Source organism: Pinus tabuliformis, chromosome J, assembly GCF_031772625.1.
Source record: "Pinus tabuliformis cultivar Carrire ecotype Pingquan chromosome J, CPIR1, whole genome shotgun sequence".
In the NCBI taxonomy this organism is placed as follows: domain Eukaryota; kingdom Viridiplantae; phylum Streptophyta; class Pinopsida; order Pinales; family Pinaceae; genus Pinus; species Pinus tabuliformis.
The window spans coordinates 1,038,094,165-1,038,105,213 of NC_142295.1; the positions used below are offsets into that span (position 1 = coordinate 1,038,094,165).

Consider the following 11,049-nt stretch of genomic DNA (forward strand, 5'->3'; position numbering starts at 1 on the left):
ACACTTTAACCTGCACAGTAAATGTATAAATATATAAATCATACCATCAATCTCTCAATCTTAATGGTTTGAGTTCGAGTTTGGCAGTGGACTCAATCTTAATGGTCTGAGTTCGAGTTTGGCAGTGGACTCAATCTGAGTTCGAGTTTGGCAGTGGAAACTGGTAAATAAGAGCAGAAGAAAAGTGCAAGAACGTCAATATTGGGCCAAACAAACAAACTGAGGTAAGTGAACAAACCTTTATTTGTTTAGGGTTAATATTTGATATTTGATCCCGGCGATAATTTTTTTCTCCTATGCTAAATTTTTTTAGGGTTTATATTTGATCTTTGATTAGATCAAGAGGCTGGCGAGCATGCTTTTTCTCCTATGCACTACGTAATGCACAACTATACCCGCACTTCTTTGTTTCAAACCGAATTGATCACATTTTTTGTTTCCGCACATGATCTTCAGTAGTTCTTGAACTCCATTGTGCTATGCACTTTTGTAACACAGTAACACAAAATTCTACCAAAAATCTTTTCATTCTCATGAGTGTCGGTGACTTTGTGGCACAAGCAATTCGCGGTCGCCATCTGCGGGTACAATCAGCGGCAGAGGAGGGAAGAAAATGGAGACTTCAGGAAAGAGCGACGGAAAGGGAGGGAAGAATGGAGCAGGCTCAAGGAAGAAGCGAGTAACCAAAACAGTGAAGGCCGGATTGACCTTTCCAGTGGGGAGGATTGCCAGATATCTCAAGAAAGGGCGGTATGCCAACCGGGTTGGAGCCGGGGCGGCAGTCTACCTTGCCGCTGTCTTGGAATATCTCACCGCCGAAGTGTTGGAGTTTGCCGGAAAAGCTGCCCGTCGTTGCAAGAAGACCAGAATTATCCCTCGCCACATTATGCTAGCCGTCCGATCCGATGAGGATTTGGATAAACTTTTCGAGAATGTGACCATCGCCAGTGGTGGAGCGATGGAAATCATTCATTACGCTCTCTTCTCCCAGAAGTACATCGAGAAAGTGAAGAATGGGAAAGTGAAGAATGTTTATGCGCCAAATTGATGTTTTTTATAACATCACTTTTTCTTCCTTGGGGCATTTTGTTTTCTAATAAAGCCCATTTGGAACTTATTACTGAATACTCTATAGATATATATAGGTCTTAAATCAATTCTGTTTGTAGTGTGCCCTGTTCAAAGGGTATGGGAAATTAAGCCCCAGAGTTTGGGGTTCCAAGTTTGCTGAACTTTCGAGGATTTATACATTACTATTTACTACGTTTATTATTGTTCCAAGTCCTTTATTTCATGCTTGAATTATTTAATCCATTATTGTTCGTAGGTTTTGTGTATTCAATATGCTGGTTCTTAATTTTTTATTTTTTTTGCTTTTTGCTTCATTTTTTACTCAAGCTTCTATTGTTAATCTAGGTTTAAATGTTATTTTTCAAGTTTTTTGATTTTTCATTTCAAGTCTATATGGTTTAATTCATGCTTAGATATTTGGTTTTTAAGTTTTTTTTTGTGATTATTCCTTCTTCATTTTTTACTCAGGCTTCTATTGTTTAATCTATGTTTAAATGTTATTTTTCTAGTTTTTTGATCTTTCATTTCAAGTCTATATGGTTTAATTCATGCTTAGATATTTGGATTAATATAATTGACAACCCTTAAACTAGCATTTGCACCTAATGTTGCAAAGGAAACGCGGTAAGGCGTAAGGCATACAGTGTGGAGGAATATTGAAATGTGAATGGGCATTTTTGAAAGAAAGGGTCGATGATAATGAATTTCAATTAAGGAAGCCATGCCTAAAACCCTATTCGGGGGTTAAAGTGGCTATAAAATGGAATACAAATCGTCATAAATAGCCACTGAAGTTGTTTAAACACCTTTGTATCTGGATAAAGATTGCCTAGTTGAAGGTGAAGGTAAACAAACGAATCCAAGTGAACAGGTTGATGATAATGAGTTTCAATTGAGGAAGCCATGCCTAAAACCCTATTCGGGGGTTAAAGTGGCTATAAAATGGAATAAAAATAGTCATAAATAGCCATTGAAGTTGTTTAAACACCTTTGTATCTGGATAAAGATTGCCTAGTTGAAGGTGAAGGTAAACAAATGAATCCAGGTGAACAACTGGGTATCCATATCGATTTGGATAGGGTTATTTAAGAAATCATTATTTAAACGAAAAATTTAATTAATATCAAGATATATTTAAAACATGTATTATATTCATTAAAATAAATTGATTTTTTTTTTTAAATATGTTAAAACCCATTGATAATGAATTGGTTGTAAAGACATAAACTATCAAAATGGTATTTCATCTTGAAACATCATTTTTCAAGTTTCAGTTGGAAAATACAAGTAGTAAATTGTAACGGAAGAGGTTAGAGAAGAAATATAATATTCTGAAGAAAATTGTGGTTGTCATTCCATATTTGAAGTTGCATCGAAATTTGTTGGAGGCATCGAAGACCTGAAGAAGCAGTAATGAACCTGCAAAATGTCTATTTTGTTAGGATTTGTAATATGTAAATTAAGTGTGGAAATTTATTTGTAATATTTTGCATTTGAGTTGTGTTAAAATGAAATTGGAATGAATGGAAATGAAGTTACAAGGGAGAGAAACAAGGAGCAGTCTAAAGTTTGGAGGGGAAATGAGATATGAAATCTTTTATAGGAATGTGCCTATGTAATGATGTATGGAATCTAGATTGTACATAAAGGTGCATTGAATATATAGACATTATTACAAGCCCATTCAAACCCAAGTGTGACATCAACTTTAGATTCCCTAAACCCTCAGATGAGTTTGTGCTAATTATAGCCCAGGTTGGATTGGTAATAAATCTGGGTTTTACTTGGATTGAACTTACTACTAAAATAGCAGAGGTTTTGGTCTTTTGTGAATTAAAATTCATGCAATTTGAGTGTTTTTGCAAAGTAATCTGCATTTTCTTTAACATTGTACATAAAAAAGGTTTGGTCTTTTGTGAATTAAAATTCATGCAATTTGAGTGTTTTTGCAAAGTAATCTGCATTTTCTTTAACATTGTACACAAAAAAGGTAGCTGCTCTATAACAAGCCTGGGAAAGGTGTTCATGATTATTAAATAAAATGAGTTCAATATTCAATGTCATTGAATAATATTCTCAGTGTTAATAAATCTAAATATATGCTAGTTTATTTCATGAATGGAATAATCAGAGCTAAGAATAGTCGCCAAGGGCTTGCAGACTACTTCCTCAATTTATCCTTTGCACTCTGACTTATTTGTAATGTAGCCTAGCATGTGAAGGGTGTGCTAGTTAGCAGAGTAGGGTAAAGTCTAAAAAAGGCTTAAATACTCGTTATCATCTCATTTCTCTAAACCCTCTCTCCCTTGCTTCTGCACTCTGTTCATTCAATATTTCAAGTATTCACTCCCTGTTATCTTCCTTAATCGCTTAATCCATTGAATTCAGTCCAAAACATAAATACCAAGATGCCTACAACTATTGATACTCATTCGAGGAAGAACATCCCCAAAAGAGGGCAGGTGAAGGCAGCCATTGCCTCTTCCCTCGCCCAATCCATCAAATCAGTGTTAGGATCCCCTAAATCATTCAACCACTCTGTTGTTTCCTCTTCCTCTTCTCTCGTGACTGCAAATCGTTTGAGAGCACAATGAATGACTTGCAGATCAAATGGGCTTGAGTTTCTTTCATTACAAATTCAGTGATGCAGAAATTAAATCATTATGGATGAAAGCATGGGATCCATAGATCTATTTTCCAAATCATTTGCTCATTTGTCTAACTCTTTTCCCTAGATTTGAAGCCCTGCAACACCAATGAAGTTTGCTCTTTATGCTGTAGTGAGTCACCAAATATAAAGAGGGGAATATTTTCTACTATAGCAGCTTTTCCTAGTTGCAGTTGAAAATCTCTGAAATACAAAGTTTGTTGATCAGAGATTTTGAGTTGAAATATATGGCACTTGATTCCCCTTGGCATGTGTAACTGATTTTGATCCATTAGTGGTGTTTATAAACTGCATCTATGTATTGGATTGATAGAAATACCCATTAACATGTAGAATAGACTTGAATCTTGTTTTTTACATCCAACAGCTAAGAGTTTACTAATTCATCATGCTTTTGATCCATAAGTGAGTGGCTATAAACCTTAACTCTGCATTGAGTGATGAATCATTTGCATGAATGTGCTTTGAATGTGTGGCTAATTAGCATGAATGTTCTTTGAATGTGTGGTTAATCAAATATGAATCGTTTGCATGAATGTGCTTTGAATGTGTGGTTAATCAGATATGAATTGTTTGCATGAATGTGTGGTTAATCAGGTACTCAACACTCACTTTGAATGTGTTGTTAATCATTTGAATGTGTGGATGCATGAATGTTCTTTGAATGTCTGGTTAATCAAATATGAATCGTTTACATGAATGTGTGGTTAATCAAGAACTCAACACTCGCTTTGAATGTGTGGTTAATCATTTGAATGTGTGATTAATGAAATATAAATTGTTTGTATTTTGGTAGTGAATGTTAATGATTGAAGTTACATGTAGTTGACGTTATTAAAAAGCTAAAAGATTTTCTGAATGTGTGGTTAATCAAGAACTCAACACTCACTTTGAATGTGTGGTTAATCAAGAACTCAACACTCACTTTGAATGTGTGGTTAATCATTTGAATGTGTGATTAATGAAATATAAATTGTTTGTATTTTGGTAGTGAATGTTAATGATTGAAGTTACATGTAGTTGAAGTTTTTAAAAAGCTAAAAGATTTTCTATTGTTTATCTTATAACTGTTTAAACTAGAAGGAGATTATAATTGTTCACATAGTTGAAATTTGGAGGAGATTCTTTCATTTAGGTTAATGAAATGAAACTCTGAACAATTTATTTTGATTTAGGTTACTAATGGTCAAAAAATTATTTTGAGCTTATAATTGCTCACCTATATGATGCATTCATTTGGAGTTAATTATATCATTTAGATTTATTGTGACCAAAATCTAATGTGAGTGTCAAATATGTAGGATGGAGAAAGTAGACGTTATGTGTATTCGCAAAAGAGCCAAAATTCTGGGAACTGTAATTTGTGTGGGTGGAACAATGGCTATGAGTTTCCTTCAAGGTCCTACTCTAGCCCAACCTTGGCCTCTGTGGGGACAATCAACCTCAGTTTCCAACACTAATACAGTACACCTAGTGGAAACCATTCTACATGAGGGAGATTCAGGCAACCAGATTAGAGGGTGTATTTACCTTATCTCAGCAGTGATAATGTTATCCACTACCATGATATTGCAGGTCTCCCTACCACCTTGCATATTAAATTGATACCCAATTATAACCCTTTTCTGTATTTAGAAGTTTCAAAGCTCCCCACCCAATCAAATGTATGATTATAATTTCATGTGTAGGTTGAGACATTGAAGAAGTTTCCAGCCACACTATCCCTTACATCAATTACTGCCATTCTAGGCTCCATCCAAACTGCTCTCCTAATAGCCATTCTTGACAGGGGCATCATTCCAACATCATGGATACTGGATAGGGCTAATATTTTGACTGTGTTCACTACAGTAAGTCTACATACATGAATGATGTTCTTCCTCAATTTTCCCAACCATGAATAACTTAAATTTTTGTTAGGTGGTTAAGCTGATTTGTGGAAGATTAATTCAAATTTGGCAAGGAATCATATTCAATGCAATGGCATTTCCATTACAGTTACGGTGTTTGCGGAAACGATGGCCAGTATTCGTTACAGTATTCAACCCAGTGTCTACCGTGTGCTCAACAATTTTATCATCTATAGTTCTGGGAGACACGTTGCGTCTAGGAAGGTGGGTGGTTTGTTATATTCTCAAATATTCAATTCGGTGGTTTTTTATATACTCCAATATTCAATTTGTGTTAGAGTGGTTCAGGTAAAATTAAACTTGATTAGATAAAGTTATTAGTTGTTTTGGGCTAATGAGAATCTATGGTTTTGTCCATGGCATTAATATGGAATATAGTATATTCTTAAGTCTTCAATTTCTATTAGAGTGGTTCAAGTAAATTTGATTAGTTAAAGTCATCAGCTATTTTGGGGTTCATGAAAACCCATAATTTTGTCTATGGTATTCATGTGGAATATAGCCTGTTTAAAAACAGAAAGACTCCATAAGTGAAAGAAATTAACATGGAGGCTTTTGGCTTTTAAATAGGTTATATTCCACAGGAATATCATGGGCCAAACCAAAGGTTGGAGCCAGAAAACTACTTATAACTCGACTAAATCAAGTTTACCAGAACTACCCTAACAATTTACATTAAATTTATTATTTCTTCTCTCATTTTGCCTACAAATTTACAAAATTAAAATTTACAAAATTAATTAATTGAAATGCTTGATTTTCCTACACTAGAACAGTTGATGGGTGTGATTCTTATATTCATTGGTCTCTACCTTTTTTTGTGGGGAAAAAGCCAAGACGATGCTACCCAGATCAAAATATCTTCTGATGAAGAAGCAGATATAGCCATCATAGCAGAGGGAGAAGAAAATCAGCATGGGTGTGATTCTTATATTCATTGGTCTCTACCTTTTTCTGTGGGGCAAAAGCCAAGACGATGCTACCCAGATCAAAATATCTTCTGACGAAGAAGCAGATATAGCCATCACAGCAGAAGGAGAAGAAAATCAACACCCACCTCCTGCTTCTGAAGTAGTGGATGTGAAAACACCTTTACTACAGTAACATTCTTGACATTTTGTTGAAAAACTGCAATGTTTGTAATAAACACTTAGTCTGTTCGAACAAAGATGGCAGCTCAGGCACACAATAGTACTAGGTAAATCTTTGATGTTTGTACGGAACAAATTTAACTTTTTCAAAGACGGTTGACTTCCAACCTGGGAAGGCAATAACTCCATTTGGAGGCAACTTGATAGATCTAAACATTCAAGAGTGGTGATATCTCCAAGTGTGGAAAGAGTCAAATTCAAACAATCACTCAAATGTAGATGTCTAAGTTGCAATAGATTTCCCTGAAAGCCTGGAAGCATTTCCAGACATTTACACCTAGAAAGATTGATGTATTGAATATTTTTAAAATTTTTGAAGGAACTTGGAAGCATCTTCAAACTTTTGCACAATGTCAAATTCATGGTTTGGAGATTTCTCAGATTTTGAAACAAATCTGGAAGCATCTTCAAACTTCCGCACAGTGTGAGATTGATATGTTGGAGAGTTGTTAGATTCCCAAAGGAATTTGGAATCATCTCCAAATTGTTGCACTTAGAAATATTGGCGTGTTGGAGATTTACCAGATTGCCAAAGGAATTTGGGAGCATTTTCAAACTTCCACAGTCTGTCAGATTGATGTGTTGAAGATTTGTTAGATTACTAAAACAATCTAGAAGAATTTCCAAACTACTGCACTTGGACAGATAGAAGTATTCGAGCTTTTTTAGATTCCCAAATAAAATTGGAAGAAGCTGCAATTTTAGGCACCCTATGAGGGTTAGATATCTCAAAGAGCTCAAATAACAAAATTCTTCTGATAGCATTGCTACATCTGCATATGTCAACAATCGCGGACAATTCAATACAATCTTTTCTAGGTGCTTCATCGACCTTAATGACTTTGGAAACTCGGAAAATGGAGCTTCAATATTTAATTCCCGCAAGTGGAGAGGTGCCTGCAATGTTAAGTACGTTTCGATTATATAAGAAATTGAAAAGATAGGAGAATTCTTGCTCTGCAAATTGCTGCATCTATATGTACGTACCTCAGATCGAGATTGCCACAATCTTTTAAATTCCCAACCGAACATTTCTAAAACTCTTAAATCGCACAATGGAATTCAAGAAGGCAGTGATGAGTAGATCGACACATTCCAATGAAGCCATATGAGTTTTGGTGACCACACCGAAGTCAAGATGCTTTCAAAGTTGCCTTCAACTTCAAGAAGTTGCAATTTCCTGATTCCACAGACCTCTTGACTGGAACTTGTATTCAAGGGAAATTCTTATTCTGAATGGAACACTTCCTAATCTTCATCCTACCCAATAAAGGTGTACCAAGGAGCCATCCCAAATCCGCGCACTTCTGTTATCACCTGTTTGTGGTTTGAAAACAATAAACTATTATTAACATAATGTGTGGCAGACTGTTTTGAATACAAAATACCAAAAGTTCTTTAGACATTCAACAATTAGGATGGCTCAAACACTTATAGAGGATGATTGTTACAACAACTCATGAAGATGAAGATTCTTTATCGGTCGCCAAAGCCAACGCGGTAATAATTCTGGACAATCCGCAATAGCTCTTCCCAAATCTATGAGGTGATCATGCATTCTTATTCTATTTTCATCGTCCAACTCGACAAGACACTTGTTGAGCAGATTTTGAAACCCTACCAAACCATTCCATCCTGAACCCCTCCATATTCTTACCCATGTATCCTTGTCTTTTCCTATCGAAAAAAGGCGATATCTAAAAATATTTTCCGCTACTCATGATTGAGAGAGTCGTTACTAATTTTAAGGCTCCTTTCTATCTCTGTAGGTAATGTTTGGTGAAGTCCATTCAGTTGCTCTTCCCAGTAAAGTTTGTCATGTCCACAAACAAGCAACCTAAAAACTTTCAATGATAGAGGCAAAACATGGCATGCCTTTAAAAACTCATCTACAATATTTTCAAATCTTGGTAGTGGATATGGCTGGAAAAAGGCATGCAAGTAAAACAACTCTTGGGAGTGTGATATATTGAGGCCTGGTAACTGATAAATTGACGACTCTTCAATTCCTGCACTTCTAAGGATATGATTGACCCTAAACGTAACCAAAATCAAGCTCTTGGGGTGAAGGACATGCTTAATTGGCAAGAAAGGATCTAGTTGATCCACATGACCTACATCATTTAATATTATGAGTGCCTCACAAGCTGAAAGATTCTTTTTAAGTATCTCCACGCCTTCTTCCCACCTCTCAATTTTGATATCTCTATCCTTCAAGTCCTTAATGAGTTTGCTTTATACATTGTTTAGAGACATTTTATTTGCATTTTCCCTCACATCAAATAGAAAACAGGATCTATCATAATCTGACCTCTTACGATTAAGAAGTTCTTTGGCCAACATTGTCTTTCCAATTCCACCGATGCCCACAATCCCCACAACCTTGACCTCCACATGCTCACCATGATGCAGTTGCAATGTACCTTAAAAATCTTGTAACAAGACACTTGTTGAGCAGATTTTGAAACCCTACCAAACCATTCCATCCTGAACCCCTCCATATTCTTACCCATGTATCCTTGTCTTTTCCTATCGAAAAAAGGCGATATCTAAAAATATTTGCCGCTACTCATGATTGAGAGAGTCGTTACTAATTTTAAGGCTCCTTTCTATCTCTGTAGGTAATGTTTGGTGAAGTGCATTCAGTTGCTCTTCCCAGTAAAGTTTGTCATGTCCACAAACAAGCAACCCAAAAACTTTCAATGATAGAGGCAAAACATGGCATGCCTTTAAAAACTCATCTGCAAGATTTTCAAATCTTGGTAGTGGATATGGCTAGAAAAAGGCATGCAAGTAAAACAACTCTTGGGAGTGTGATATATTGAGGCCTGGTAATTGATAAATTGACGACTCTTCAATTCCTGCACTTCTAAGGATATGATTGACCCTAAACGTAACCAAAATCAAGCTCTTGGGGTGAAGGACATGCTTAATTGGAAAGAAAGGATCTAGTTGATCCACATGACCTACATCATTTAATATTATGAGTGCCTCACAAGCTGAAAGATTCTTTTTAAGTATCTCCACGCCTTCTTCCCACCTCTCAATTTTGATATCTCTATCCTTCAAGTCCTTAATGAGTTTGCTTTATACATTGTTTAGAGACATTTTATTTGCATTTTCCCTCACATCAAATAGAAAACAGGATCTATCATAATCTGACCTCTTACGATTAAGAAGTTCTTTGGCCAACATTGTCTTTCCAATTCCACCGATGCCCACAATCCCCACAACCTTGACCTCCACATGCTCACCGTGATGCAGTTGCAGTGTACCTTAAAAATCTTGTAACTTTTCCGCCAAACCAGTTGGATATTTTGCCACATCCAATGGCATTGCAACATTCACGGTAGGCAGAGAGGCAAAGAGAACTAGTTTTTTGTAACCATTCTAATCTAATGGCTGAAATCTTTGCAATCGTCTTACATATAATCCTCTGGCATATAAAGATGACAGGTAGGCAGAGAAAGGAGTTGATTTTAGAGGGAAATGCCTTACGGCATAATTAATTAATCGTCAATGGTAAAGGTGACATACAAGGTGACATACCCATCCTCAGGTTTGATTTCAGAGGCATAATTAATTAATCGTCAATGATAAAGGTGACATACAAGGTGACATACCCATCCTCAGGTTTACGAATACGTCAAACAATATTTTCATATATTATTCAAAGTATAACACACCAATATACATGTTCAAAAATAAAAATATCTGCAATTATTTTGATGATAAAAACAGATTTAAACCCAGCTTACCAGGCTGACCATGACAATACGTCAAACAATATTTTCATATATTATTCAAAGTATAACACACCAATATACATGTTCAAAAATAAAAATATCTGCAATTATTTTGATGATAATCCCTCCATCAGACACATTGAGAAAGGTCAAGCTTATGACAAACAATATTTTCATATATTATTCAAAGTATAACACACCAATATACATGTTCAAAAATAAAAATATCTGCAATTATTTTGATGATAATAACAGATTTAAACCCAGCTTAGCAGGCTAACCATGAAAATTCCCTCTATCAGACACATTGAAAAAGGTCAAGCTTATTTACCATGCCCGGTTGGGCTAATTCCCTCCATCAGACACATTGAAAAAGGTCAAGCTTATTTACCATGCCCGCTTGGGCTATATATATGCACTGTTAAATTTATATTGGTATAAATTTAATTGTATATGCTTACAGCCCAACCACATTTAATATCCTAAACCACATACATTTAATA

At 35.6% G+C, this 11,049-nt stretch overlaps 1 protein-coding gene and 1 pseudogene across 1 annotated transcript; both read left to right on the plus strand.

The window, feature by feature from the left end:
- Positions 1 to 613: 613 nt before the first annotated feature.
- Positions 614 to 1,048, plus strand: LOC149230427 (putative histone H2A.1 pseudogene; annotated as a pseudogene).
- A 3,993-nt stretch (positions 1,049 to 5,041) lies between these two features.
- Positions 5,042 to 6,753, plus strand: LOC149230428 (WAT1-related protein At2g39510-like). Its single transcript, XM_089381315.1, has 4 exons — positions 5,042 to 5,314; positions 5,428 to 5,579; positions 5,683 to 5,853; positions 6,564 to 6,753. Exons 1-4 carry the CDS (start codon positions 5,042 to 5,044, stop codon positions 6,751 to 6,753), a joined length of 786 nt encoding a protein of 261 aa, XP_089237441.1.
- Positions 6,754 to 11,049: the final 4,296 nt, after the last annotated feature.